The 14,036-nt window shown below is 32.9% G+C and overlaps 1 protein-coding gene across 2 annotated transcripts in view; it reads right to left on the bottom strand.

The window, feature by feature from the left end:
- Positions 1-14,036, bottom strand: part of LOC106051703 (ectopic P granules protein 5 homolog) — a 47,378-nt gene that overhangs the window by 17,904 nt on the left and 15,438 nt on the right. For both annotated transcript variants that reach the window (XM_056027040.1, XM_056027041.1), the window contains 20 exons: positions 13,757-13,908; positions 13,475-13,615; positions 12,972-13,136; positions 12,406-12,528; positions 11,538-11,794; positions 10,421-10,561; positions 10,048-10,171; positions 9,722-9,819; positions 9,436-9,532; positions 8,102-8,338; positions 7,754-7,920; positions 6,444-6,740; positions 5,902-6,025; positions 5,397-5,538; positions 4,744-4,915; positions 4,040-4,130; positions 3,469-3,546; positions 3,241-3,383; positions 1,947-2,115; positions 854-1,048 (listed from right to left, as the gene is read on the bottom strand). In XM_056027040.1, the coding sequence (XP_055883015.1) occupies positions 854-1,048; positions 1,947-2,115; positions 3,241-3,383; positions 3,469-3,546; positions 4,040-4,130; positions 4,744-4,915; positions 5,397-5,538; positions 5,902-6,025; positions 6,444-6,740; positions 7,754-7,920; positions 8,102-8,338; positions 9,436-9,532; positions 9,722-9,819; positions 10,048-10,171; positions 10,421-10,561; positions 11,538-11,794; positions 12,406-12,528; positions 12,972-13,136; positions 13,475-13,615; positions 13,757-13,908 (3,113 nt within the window). The remainder of the gene's footprint in view (positions 1-853; positions 1,049-1,946; positions 2,116-3,240; positions 3,384-3,468; positions 3,547-4,039; positions 4,131-4,743; positions 4,916-5,396; positions 5,539-5,901; positions 6,026-6,443; positions 6,741-7,753; positions 7,921-8,101; positions 8,339-9,435; positions 9,533-9,721; positions 9,820-10,047; positions 10,172-10,420; positions 10,562-11,537; positions 11,795-12,405; positions 12,529-12,971; positions 13,137-13,474; positions 13,616-13,756; positions 13,909-14,036) is intronic.

The following is a 14,036-nucleotide window of genomic DNA, read 5'->3' as shown; positions in this document are numbered from 1 at the left end:
TTGCTATTGGTACACAATTACCTTAGTGAGATTTGCTATTGGTACACAAATATCTTGGTGAGACTTGCTATTGGTACACAATTACCTTAGTGAGATTTGCTATTGGTACACAAATATCTTGGTGAGACTTGCTATTGGTACACAATTACCTTAGTGAGATTTGCTATTGGTATACAAATATCTTGATGAGACTTGCTATTGGTACACAAATATCTTGGTGAGACTTGCTATTGGTACACAAATATCTTGGTGAGACTTGCTATTGGTACACAAATATCTTGGTGAGACTTGCTATTGGTACACACTTACTTTAGTGAGACTTGCTATTGGTACACACTTACTTTAGTGAGAATTGCTATTGGTACACAATGACCTTATTGAGACTTGCTATTGGTACACACTTACTTTAGTGAGAATTGCTATTGGTACACAATGACCTTATTGAGACTTGCTATTGGTACACACTTACTTTAGTGAGAATTGCTATTGGTACACAATGACCTTATTGAGACTTGCTATTGGTACACACTTACTTTAGTGAGAATTGCTATTGGTACACAATGACCTTATTGAGACTTGCTATTGGTACACACTTACTTTAGTGAGAATTGCTATTGGTACACAATGACCTTAGTGAAACTTGCTATTGGTACACACTTACTTTAGTGAGAATTGCTATTGGTACACAATGACCTTAGTGAAACTTGCTATTGGTACACACTTACTTTAGTGAGAATTGCTATTGGTACACAATGACCTTAGTGAAACTTGCTATTGGTACACACTTACTTTAATGAGAATTGCTATTGGTACACAATGACCTTAGTGAAACTTGCTATTGGTACACACTTACCTTAGTGAGAAGAGCAAACACCAAGTCCAAGTTTTGTGACTGCAAGACTTGCAGAAGCTGTTGATACATATCTAATAAACTTTCAGGACAATTGTTGGGTATAAAGTGAGGGGAGACCAGTCCAGACACTGACGGCTTTTCAAGGCACAACTGGAGCACAATGTGAGTTTGATTTTGGTCACGACTGATAAACTCCTAAAAATGGAATAAAAAACTAGTTTATCACAAAGTAAAACTGAATTATATTTAATATGTACCAAAAGTTTATAGATTGTTTATCATAGATATATTAATATCTTTTCTATGTACCAGAGTTTTTTTTATAGAATGTTTATTATTGAAACACCATTTATGTTTGCTTATTGTACAAGCATTTTTGTTTATCATATATTTAATGTTTTTTGCAATAAAATATTTTCAGGTGTATAATAATAATAATAATAATCTTTATTGCCCGTATGGAAATTTGTCTTACAATTTGTGCATTACACCAAACAAAAAACATTATAAATATAAGAAACCAAAGTGTACATTCACACCAGACTCACTCATAATTTACATGTGACAAAGTTTATATCAGATTGTTCTTATTTAATGATTTGATTGCCAGGGGAACAAAAGAGTACTATCCTAGACAATAAACTAAATTTTACTGCAAATACTGATTATATCAGCAAAAAAGGGCAGCAAAGATTATGATTACTAAGAAAACTGTCTCATACACAATTTATTTTTCATTTATGCTTTTCATACAAATCTGTTTAGTTTATTCTTTAAATATTCTTTATTAAGTTCTGCATTTAGTTTAGAATTAATTACAAGCAAAGAGATTTGTCAGCCTTATGTCTTGTCATTATAACAAAAATTATTTTTTTTAATCAATAGAGCTAGATTATAATAAAAAAAAAATATCCACATTTTTCTTCTAAAGTTCTAATTCTTTTAAATAATAAAACTTTCATATCAAACATCAATTATGACCACTATTACGTTACATTTTATTTCTAACATAAAATTAGTCTCATATCAGTTATAATAGCTTAGTCTTATTCAGTTATAAAAGCTATTCATTATAAGAAAAAAAAAACGTAACTCTGCCCAAGACTTCAATACAGGAAGCAAAAAATTGTCTGGCAGGAGGGTAGAAGTCTGTCTGGTCACAAACAGAGTTGACCATGGAATAAAAAATACTGCAACCAATGGCATTTAAATTTTGAAGACGAGCTTCGTCAGTACAAGCTTGATTTTGTTTAATTAGCATTCTGAAAAAAAAATATTTCTTAATATCATCTTGTAACAGCTGACAATGAAAAGAAAATGATTGTGAGAAAGTAAAAACAAAAAACACTTAGACTTTATTTAAATTGTGTAACTATGTTGAACAAATAAATGATACAAACTGATGTGAAATACAGATATCAAGTCGTGAGTCTTACTTAGAACAATTTCAAGCATCAACTTACTGGCCAACATGTTGTGTTTTTTTGGTGGTGGATTATTCAATAAAGTAAAAATGTAAATATTTTGTACACAGTAATGACACTACAAGCTTGTGGTACTGTATTTGATTAGTAAGATTCTGAAATGTTTAGCCTGATGACACTATTCCCTAGCCTGTAATCAGGAACATTTGGTGAAGAACCAACAAAATCCTCTTTAAGAAATTGAATTCTTTCATAATGACAAAATGAAAAAGCACTCACAATATTCCCAGTAAGAATATACAATATAGTTTTATTTGAATAACAAAATAACAGAAATTGATTCAACATCAAGCACAGAACTTATGAACCCTGCAGTGGCAAACTGGAGGGGGGGGGGAGAGGGGTTCAAATTTGAAAATCCCCCCACATGTGGGGACCCCCCAATGAGTGCCCGAAATGTTTTTACATTAAATATTACACTATTATCTCATGTCATGATGTCGAATGTCAAAATGCAGGGGCCTCTAAAGAGGTCAAGCCTCCTGGCCCCCAAATCCCTAGCTATGCCACTGGAACCCTCAGTTTATAATTTTTTCCCCTTCTATGTTCTGACATAACCAACTTCTAGTATATGATGAATTGCAGTTATTGCATCACTAATAAAAAAACTATTTCCCTTGGGCATTTTTTTTCTTATAGTAACTTCTGGAATAAAAAGGAAAACTAACATACTGTCTACATTCTGGAAAAAATGTTGACATGTATTGTTACATGACGATGTGTAAATAGTCACCAGGCATTTTGTCAGTTACAGTATCTTAATAACAACAAATTACACATAATCACAGGGTTGTTATCCAGGGCTTTTAACAGAGAGTATTTGATCCTCATAAGCCCGAACTCAAACTGTGTTAAACACAAGTGGAAACTTGGACTTCCAAAACAAACAAATCTGTAACTTACGTGATGGCATTCTCTGTGTGGACAGCAGCAATACAAACATTTGGGGCAGGGGGGAGGAAGGATTGAATCAAAACTTGTTGATACTCTGCTCTGTTCTCCTCCAGACGTCTCTGCACCATCTCATTCAAGTGTTTCACTTCAATCTAATGAATCATTTTTAATGGCCATTAGAACACAGTAACATATTAGCGGCATTAAACTACTGTATTAAAAGACAAGGGAACTCACTGAGATTGGAATGATAGCAGGATTAGAACACTTGTGTAGAGGATTCACTTTACTTTTACACTCAGCTAGCACAGTTGTCTGGAATGTGGAAAGAAATGTACATTTTGTTTTTACACAATTAGATCTTTTCATAAGTAAACTTTTAGTTTTTTTGTCCTTTTAATGTTAAAGCAATGCTAACTTAAGATTAGAACATTTTTCATGGGTTAAAAAAAAACAAAGGTTACCAAAAAAAAATACAATACCTAAGATTGTTTTGAATTGTCTTTACAGTAATACTCTATACACAGTTAAACCTATATACACACATACAACAAAACATTCACTAGGACTAGGATTTCTAATACTCCATTATTATAGGACAGTATAGAGACAGATTACAGAACCAAGAGAAAATACAGTAATATAAAACAGTAGAAAAAATACAAAATGAAAAATACAAAACAAAACAAAAATGAGGTGCCAAAACAAAAAGACTGCAGCCAGTACAAAACAGAAGAAATGCAAAACAAAAGAAATATAAAACGGAAGCACAATTACACATTTGTTTTGCTCCATAACAGATGCTTACAGTTTTTTTAATGTTGGAATATAAATTTGGCAACAGTTCAAGGTAGTTGAAATCCAAGGCACAGTGATGGGCATGACGATCAGAGAAATCCCTAGAGGGGAATATTTTGAAAGTAGAGATCTTTAGAGCTGTACATAGAAAATAGTTAAGTTTTGGTAAAAAAACAAACAATGTTCATTACTGAATAGAAGTATTGTCAGCTTTCATCTGTTTCAAGTGACTAATCAATATTCTATGAGACAGAGTGGTCAAGTGTTAGTCATTGCTGGCTCATTACTGCTAGTCACTGCCACCTTATAAGGTAAATATAATTATATGGAATTGAAGTTCTTAAACAGGAAATTTTTTTTTTCTTTCTTTCTGGTGTTAACATGGGAACAAAATTATTTCCATTCCATTCTTGTTGTTTAGTTTATTTGTTTTACATTCCTTCAGAATTGAGGATTATTTCCTCCTAGATGAAACCTTCCGCAGGACTGAAGGGGATAGTGGAGGACAGGATTAGAACCTGGGATCATGGAGATGACAGTCCAGAGCACATACCATAGGCAGCCAATAGCTTGCAGTTGTTTGACATCATAAAACCACAACTACTAAATAATTTATTAGTGAGAGTTTTTTTTTTTTTTATTTAACATATTTAAAATTATGTTCAAAATAAAATAGTTTTAAAAGTAAATATTATTTTCAACTCTAAGACTCACTTTGTAAAAAATATGAACACTTGCTGGTCTGCCTGAACCATGGTGATAAAAGAAGTTTTATCATCAACAAGAGTTGGGTTTATTAAAGGGACAGCACTTTGTATAGTAGGTACAGGTGGTGGATCTTTAGGAGGATCAAACCTTCTCAGCCTTCTCAAAATTCTTTCTGTAGCTGGAAACAAAGTGGAAAAAAATGGATGTTACCAAATTTAATTAAGGACAGTATGTTATAGATTGTAAGACACAGTATGTTATAGATTGTAAGAGACAGTATGTTATAGATTGTAAGACATAGTGTGTTATAGATTGTAAGAGACAGTATGTTATAGATTGTAAGACACAGTATGTTATAGATTGTAAGACACAGTATGTTATAGATTGTAAGAGACAGTATGTTATAGATTGTAAGAGACAGTATGTTATAGATTGTAAGACACAGTATGTTATAGATTGTAAGAGACAGTATGTTATAGATTGTAAGAGACAGAATGTTATAGATTGTAAGACACAGTGTGTTATAGATTGTAAGAGACAGTATGTTATAGATTGTAAAGGACAGTATGTTATAGATTGTAAGAGACAGTATGTTATAAATTGCTTTGTTAAGTAAAAATGCCTAACAATATTTTGCAACTATATTTTGTCAAATTCACCATTTTTAGGTTCATTGGAAGAAAGCATGTGTGTTTTGGGCAAATGTGCTTTGGCAGATGTTAAATGTTTCTTCCAGTCAGAAGCCATACAGCTCAGGTTGTATTGAATACCTTCCAAGTCCACAAACTCCAGCCATGGTGTCTACAATATAAATTTTGATAATGACAACAGTAAGTTAAACATATGACTGACATACGATAGATTTTACAAAAGTTATTACAAAGATTAAAACATCTTCCTTTAACAAACAAGAAAATAATAATCATTAATTCAATCTGAATCATTGTAGAAAAGTAATAAAATAAAGAAAAAACACTAATGCAATCATTTTAGAAAATAAAAAGTCTGATTTGTTGATTGTTTATTTCTTTCTAAACAATAACTTGAAGTCTGATGACAGACACAAAAAATGAAATTCTGATAAAGTCTTAAACAATTTTAAGTAACAATTTATGTAGGGAATAACTTTTTTGAAAAAGTGTTCCCATTCCTGATCTTACTCACCATAAAGCCTTGAAATACTTGGTTTAGTCTGGCTGACTCATACTGTGGTGGTAGTGCAGGAAGGTATAAGTTTCCATCATGGAGTCTAGGTTCTTCCAGCCACAGCTTGTACATCTGGTATAACCTGGCCATTCATCAGAAGAGAAAGGAGATGTTTTTAAAGTTCTTACAATTTCTCAAATATTGAAAATGATACATCACTATTAGTGGCTGAGCTCTTGATTCATTATTCTAATTTATTATTCTTTGAAGTACTTTTTGGTGTTACCACAGCAAGAGCAAGAAGTTTAATCTAGTCATGAACATTTAAATAGAATGCCCTAATTGGTTTTGAGAAATTGAGTTTATCTGTTCAGAAGTAAAACATTTTAACTATTCAGTCATTATGTTTGACAACATAAAAAGAAAATTTATAAATTCTGATTAAATCTTATCATTAACCAAAATCCCAAGGTTTAGACAATACTAAAAATTAAGCTTTAGAATAATTAAAGATTGATCAAATGTGATTAGAGATTGAGATCTTTTTTTTTGTAAAGTACCTGGCCAACATGACATGAAACTCCTTAGAGCTTGTATACTCAAAACTTTCATCTTGACTAGGGGCACTGGCAGCAGTGCCATCAAATACATCACAATCAACAGGTGTCCTTGGAGAGGAAGGTGGAGTAGTGTAACTAGAATGACTGCTCTTCTTTCTCTTGGAAGCATCAGCTGCTGGGTCGTAGTTGAGATGGAAGGCAGACGTGTCAGACAAACACTTCCTCATCTTCTTCAGCAAGCTGTTGTAAAAGGTATTGCTAAAGAAACGTTCCCCAACACTGGCTCTCTGAGAAATACTGGAATACATACAACATGAACCATCATATCAACATTTAACAAACAAATTCAACTCATGTAAATATTGCTTCAAATATGAAGTCAACAAATCAATTACAGTTTATGAGAGATGGATGTGTCTAAAAAGAAAACATCTGACCAATTAAAGTGCAGTGTTTTTATATAACCTATACAGTACATAAGGACAATGATAAAAAGAAATAACACCCAACTGATTTAATGTCAACTAATGATCTTGGAAGTTGATAACATAAAATTAAATGTCAATGAATGCTGAAAGATTAGGCTTTGATATATGTATATACATATCAAACATAACCCTCCAACCCTTGAATCAAATTTATAAGTATAGAAATTCCAAACTAAATTGATGGCTACATAGCAAATACAACAGAGTAATTAAATGATGATATTTACAAACTAATTTTTCAATGAGATTTTCAAGTTAATAATATGAACCTACTTTGACTCAAGTAAATAATATGAGCCTACTTTGACTCAAGTTAATAATATGAACCTACTTTGACTCAAGTAAATAATATGAGCCTACTTTGACTCAAGTTAATAATAGGAGCCTACTTTGACTCAAGTCAATACTAGGACTCAAGTCAATACTAGGAGCCTACTTTGACTCAAGTCAATACTAGGAGCCTACTGAGCCTACTTTGACTCAAGTCAATACTAGGAGCCTACTTTGACTCAAGTCAATACTAGGAGCCTACTTTGACTCAAGTCAATACTAGGAGCCTACTTTGACTCAAGTCAATACTAGGAGCCTACTTTGACTCAAGTAAATACTAGGAGCCTACTTTGACTCAAGTCAATAATAGGAGCCTACTTTGATTCAAGTCAATACTAGGAGCCTACTTTGACTCAAGTAAATACTAGGAGCCTACTTTGACTCAAGTCAATAATAGGAGCCTACTTTGATTCAAGTCAATAATAGGAGCCTACTTTGACTCAAGTAAATAATAGGAGCCTACTTTGACTCAAGTAAATAATAGGAGCCTACTTTGACTCAAACACTTGGCGTCCCAGGAAAAGAGCAAAAAATCTCTGCCACATAATGGGAAGTAAAGGATGGTCAGGTGGAGTGTCTAGGGCTTGATGAGCCCATCTGTAGATTGTCAGTCTAGCCACTGACGGTGACTGGTCAAGCTGAAGCCTCAAGACTGCAGCCTAGAAAAGAAAATCAAACTATACAATATTTAAAACATAATTCAGGATATAAACATTGTGCATTAATTTTGTCTGGAAATGTTTTCTCTCTATTAATTAGTGGACAAAACTACACTAGCAAATAACAAACTCAATATTTTCTATAGTTCAACTATTGACAGTATGTAGCAGAACAACTTACTTTCAATGCGTTCTCCACAGTGGGACGGTTAGGGGCATGTAACTCCATGATGAGCGTCTGCCAAAGACTTGTGTTCACCTCATACTCTCCTTCTATGCTCAGGATCATGTAAGCCAGCCAAGAAAACTCTGGCATTGAGGCACCTTCCATAAAAGTTGGCAGGGTGTTGGCATTGGCAATCCAACTAAACATGGAAGTCACTAGACCTTGCCTGTTTTTCACTGCGACACAAAATTTCTGTTGATAAATGTTTATATAAAAAAAAATAAGTGTATATGAAGTTAGAGATAGTGCTAAAATCTTAAAATCTCAAGACTGAGAAAATATACTTTACAATATAGAAATAAAAAAGAACAAAGAAATATGTTTTAGGAGTTGGAACTCACAATAAAAAAAAAGGTTCCAAAACTCTATGTAGACAATATTTAAAAAAAAAGCATATATAAAGTGTAATTGTATCAATCATGTCATTAAATATGTAATAGATCTGGACTAACAATAATAAATCTGTGCGATTCGAAATATTTGTAACAATTTTTTGTTTCTGTTTAATAATAATAATAATTATAGCTTTTATATGCTTATAGCATGCTCAGAGCGCTAGGATCCAATCTCATTTGTGGACCAGTGCAGGGAAGGGAGTATCTGAGAGAAGGTTTTCTGTGCTACCATTAGGTCTTCAGTAAACACAACTCTGCTCAAGTTGTGTGTCGAACCTTAAGCCCCCTTCATAGGTAGCCAAACCAAACCAGTTCAAGCTTACTTAGCCTCTCGACCAGGCTTCCCATCCTATCACCTGTCTGGACCAGTTGGGAAAAGGGAGGGGGGGAATAAGGGGGGTATCAGGGTGAATTTTACGTAATTGCTTTTTAAATGCCCCCCCAAAAAAAGTTGTATGACTTGAGTTCGAACTCAGGGCTCAAGCCTCAAGAGGACTAATTCAACTTATACCACCACATCTGTCAAGTATAATTTCTTTCCCTTGTTTGATACCAAACAAAATATTTAATTACCAATAGTTAATTAACTAATTGGTTAATTTTTAAAAATTAATTCTTGTTTTGCCAGGTACTAGAAATAATTGCGCAAAATTTTAGCTTATATGAGATTGGGTGTGAGAAAAATAACGTGTACAAACATAGAGAGACAGAGTGAGTTGATATAAGCTGTGTAAAAATTCATTTAATTTCCATCCGTCTCCATTTTGACCACAGATTTTATCACTGACATGATTCTCAAACTATCACTGTTAGAATATAAAAACAGTATTAAGCCATTCATGCTGACATACTTATTACATAAACACATTTCACAAATTAGCACTAGGGCCATACCTTATAATTTTCTTTAAAAATGTCTGTTATCAGATCTAGAACTCCCTTCTTGACAAAACTCCATCTTATTAAAGTATCAGCAATATAACAGCTGTTCCTGGAATATACCAAATTGTAAGAACTTGTCAGTTTCCAACAAGAAAAAACAAAAAAAACTGAATAGCTTGACAAACCAACAGAGTCAAAAATGAAAATGAGCTTGAGTCTAATAATCCATGAAAATAATATTTATCCATCCATCCATCAAAGGGAATAAAAAAAAAGTCTAGACACTATAACCTCTCACCTGTCAGTGAAATATTTGCACACTTTAAAGATTGCCTTTAACCAGAATAAAATATACAGGTCAGCTTTATTGTGTACAAGATGGCTGGTAACCTGTGCCTAGGTAACAAGAGATTTGAGTCAATATTGAGAGCTAATTTAGAATACACATTTTAATGACCAAAAAAACAAACACTAAATGTATTTTAAATTTAAATCCATACTGTGCGTTTTAAATGTTGAATTAACTGATCCAATGGTTTCCATAAGTTTAAAAAATTAATTTACATTCATGTCTCCTTTTAAATTACCACTAGAAATAAATTTTTAGCAGATTACAAATTTTACCTGAATCATTTGTGATAGTTGTTGTGTCACTAAACCAGGAAACTCTACAGTCATGATGGCCGCTTTGGTTGATTTGAGCAATGATTCATCTGCGCCAAGTAAAGTTTGTAAGATCTGGCAAAAACTGCAGAGAAATGAGAAGAACTTACAAATATTGGACACACAAATGTAAAAAGAAAAACAATTGTTGCTTGAAAACAAAAAGTAAAATAATTCCTAAAGAAATTAAGAAATAAAAAGCAATAATTAAAACCCCCAAAAAACACCTATATGATGTCATGAAACTGTGAGTTAAGCAGCAGACATATAAAAACTTACTGCCTCTGTGTTTAAACACCATATCATGAGATTTAGGTGAGATTCCTAAAATTACCTTGAATTCTCCAGCAGGTAATGCTGACTGTCTGTAAACAGTGGCACTACACATCCCAGTATATGCACTGCAGTGGTGTACTGATAGTTAGCAGTTAGGACACCCAACAAGTCCAAGCCTTCTGAGATAAAGTTGGTGATGCTGAAACAATTGTTGTTTTTTAATCAAAGAGTTACCATAATGAAATAGAGTTCACCAATGCAGCTCTATTTTTCACAGGCAAGTTTCTGGTCAACGAAAGCTTCTGCTAACAATCAATTCTAAGAGTGGGAAATTCACTGTTTCAGTTTTAAGAAATAATTTTAAAAAGTTAAAGTCTGAAAAAATGTTTCAAAATCAGACTTTTAACAAATGATTAAAAATCCAAGTTATTATCTGTTATCCAGTACAAATGATATATTAAGTGTAATATATATATATATATATATATAGATAGATATATAGATATATATTGTTACAATTCTCTCTCCTACTCAGGCCCTCTGTAAACACTGCTAAACACAACACAACACATCAACACATCAAGAACTTGACAACAAGAGCTCCACAATATCGGGTACTTTAATAATGAGTGAATAAGTAGATAACAGCCAATACTAGACAATTGGCATCAAACACATCAACAACTCTGTACATCCCCGTACAAAACTCTACTGTCTCTCTTTCTGGACTTGTACATCAACACCTGAGGACTCAACCAGGACCGACTTCATGGCCGACTAACAGTTCCGGTCTTGACGCTCTCCGGTCTTGAACTGCCGCTTTCCTACACACTGTGTCCTCGTACACGCAGGCTTTCGATCACATGACCATAACATTGGTCATATTTGCGTGTAATCGTGTAATCGTAATACTGTCCCTTGTCCATGGCCCCGCTGACCTGAGTGATTCACGTGTGTGTCAGCTGAGCCTATAGTTAACCCTTTTGCGCCGCCAATAGGGTCATAACAATATATATATATATATATATATATATATATATATATATATATATATATTTACTTCATTTTATAAAAGATATAGTGGATTTACAAATAAAATATTGTATACATGTTGTTAAATTCACCCAAAAAATGATTAAATGTAAAGTAGAATATAATCCTTTATCTTGACTTACTTGTGTCCAATATTGGTCATGGTTAGAGTCACAAAACAGGCAATAGGAATCTTACTGGAAGTAGCTCTGTGTAAGGGAGTAAGCCAAGTGTCACCACCTAATGTTGGAGGGTTAAAGTTCAAATCAAGAGCACCAGATGAATGTAGAGTGACAGAATGTTGATGAAGTTTCAGTCTCAGTGCCACATTCCAAACCCAGTTGTTAAACTTTTGCTCTGGGCTGAGATTTGAAGTCACATAGGACAAGTAGGATGACATCTGAAAAGCAACAATTAGTACAAAGTTATCTGAAGAATGACAAAGGTATCTGAAGAATGACAAAGGTATCTGGAGAATGACAAAGTTATCTGAAGAATGACAAAGTTATCTGAAGAATGACAAAGTTATCTGGAGAATGACAAAGTTATCTGAAGAATAACAAAGTTATTTGAAGAAGTACAAAGTTATCTGGAGAATGACAAAGTTATCTGAAGAATAACAAAGTTATTTGAAGAAGTACAAAGTTATCTGGAGAATGACAAAGTTATCTGAAGAATGACAAAGTTTTCTAAAGAATGATGAATCATTTCTTGTCAAATATTTAAAATTAGTTCTCAACTATCAAAGATAAATACTTACAACAACAGAAACAAAAAAACAGCTAAGTCATATTTCTTTTTGTAAGTAAAGATAAGGTGCTTGATTACTCATCATACAATTAACCATTCAGCACAGAAAATCTGTTTCCAATACTCACATGACACATGCTTTATAAATGCACTTTGAACAAATATGTTTTTATACAACTGATATAGATTATTGTAGCTTCAATCTTTTTTAACATATCCATAAAATTAATTAGTCATTCAAGTTTTTAAGATGGAACTTACATATTTCATGCCTTCTAGAATAAAAAACCCAGCTTTTTTATCAGATATGAACTTTGAGTATGCCTCCACTAACAAAAGTGCAATCTGGCGGTGGATACGAATGTCAACAACAAGTTTCCCAGTCTAAAAAGAGAACAAATAAAATATGAAACAAAAATAATCTAAAATTAATATTCTAAAAAAAAATTGAATAAGTGCATAATAAGACTGATTGCAATCTTCATACGTTAAAACATTTCAATTTCAAAGACTTTGTAGAGGTTAAAAATGTTTTTTTTTTAGTTTAGAGAAGTACTGAATTTTATTTTAATTGGCATGAGATGTTTGTTAATAAGCCAAGTATTCTTACAGATCCAATCAACATGCATAAAGAAGGAATCTAATGCAACTACTACACATACACCCTCCATGTTGAGGAACGGTTATTAAATAATTCTATAAGAGAATTAAAAGTAGAATAATCAACGATGGGATTTCAAGGGGATCGAATGCAGCTCAAGTTAAAATGTATGTTACATCCAAACTATTACTTCAATGATCTCAAATATTAAAATGTAACCTCTGACCTCTTCAAAGACATCCCAGTTTATCTTGGCTAGTATGATCTGAGCAAGCTGGTTCTCATTAGAGATCAGCTCATGATTAAGGAGCCACTGACGCAGTGTTAGAATGTCTGGATCTGTGGGTTGCCAGATGCTGACGGGGAGCTCAGAAAATAAGTAGAGTGCCATCTAGAGAGTACAATTGCATTTAAAAATCACACAGAGTTGCTGACACAAAAGAAACGAAACAAAAGAAAAAAATATTTAGTAAATGAAAGAGAGTAACAAGTTTGCTAAGACATAAGTCATATCTTTTTTATTCCTATATTTTTATAAACACATTATGCCTATTTATATTTAAGTACAAAAAGTGTTGTTTTTTTAATTTTTTGATGTTCTTTCAATAGAATGTATCAATGTATTATACATGGTTATGTTAACCTACTTCTCGTTTTGCAATGCCAAACTAAGATTGAATATCCCATATCATTAGAGGAATTTCAATTCTGTACAATTGAGTGACTGACCTTTCCAAGCTTGTCCATGACCTCTTTGACCCTAGTAAGCAGGAAGGAGAGAGCAGTAGGATGTGTGAGTATAATGCTAGACAGCAGCTCCCTGCCAACTTTATTGCAGAATTCTCTGGTATGATTGCAAATGTAGGCAATCTAGAAATACATGAATGCAGAAACACATTTTGAGTAGTATTTTAAACAGTATTATAAATCTTTTTTTTCAATAAAGGTTGATCTTCAATGTAAAAATCTATTTTTTTTTTAATTAAAATGCCGAAACAGACTAAAACTGACCTCAAATACTTCAAGTGTAATCAAATGAATGAAGACTTCTTCTTCTGAAGACCTACACACTGCCATATTGGCAAAAGTTGTCAGTAAATAAATGGCTTCTGATGTCGGCATGTGCATTAAATTATCAGCAAGCTGCTGCCAACTGTCAGAATCTGGTCAAGAAATTTTTACAAAATATTTAAAGTCAGTAATCAAGAATAGTCAGCAGCTTAGACTTTCAAAGACACAATTAAATAACACAATGATCTCTTCAATACTTTAACCTTTGCTTTCAATGTTT

This window comes from Biomphalaria glabrata, chromosome 4, assembly GCF_947242115.1.
Source record: "Biomphalaria glabrata chromosome 4, xgBioGlab47.1, whole genome shotgun sequence".
Taxonomy (NCBI): domain Eukaryota; kingdom Metazoa; phylum Mollusca; class Gastropoda; family Planorbidae; genus Biomphalaria; species Biomphalaria glabrata.
This window is presented reverse-complemented; position numbering and strand designations above follow the sequence as displayed.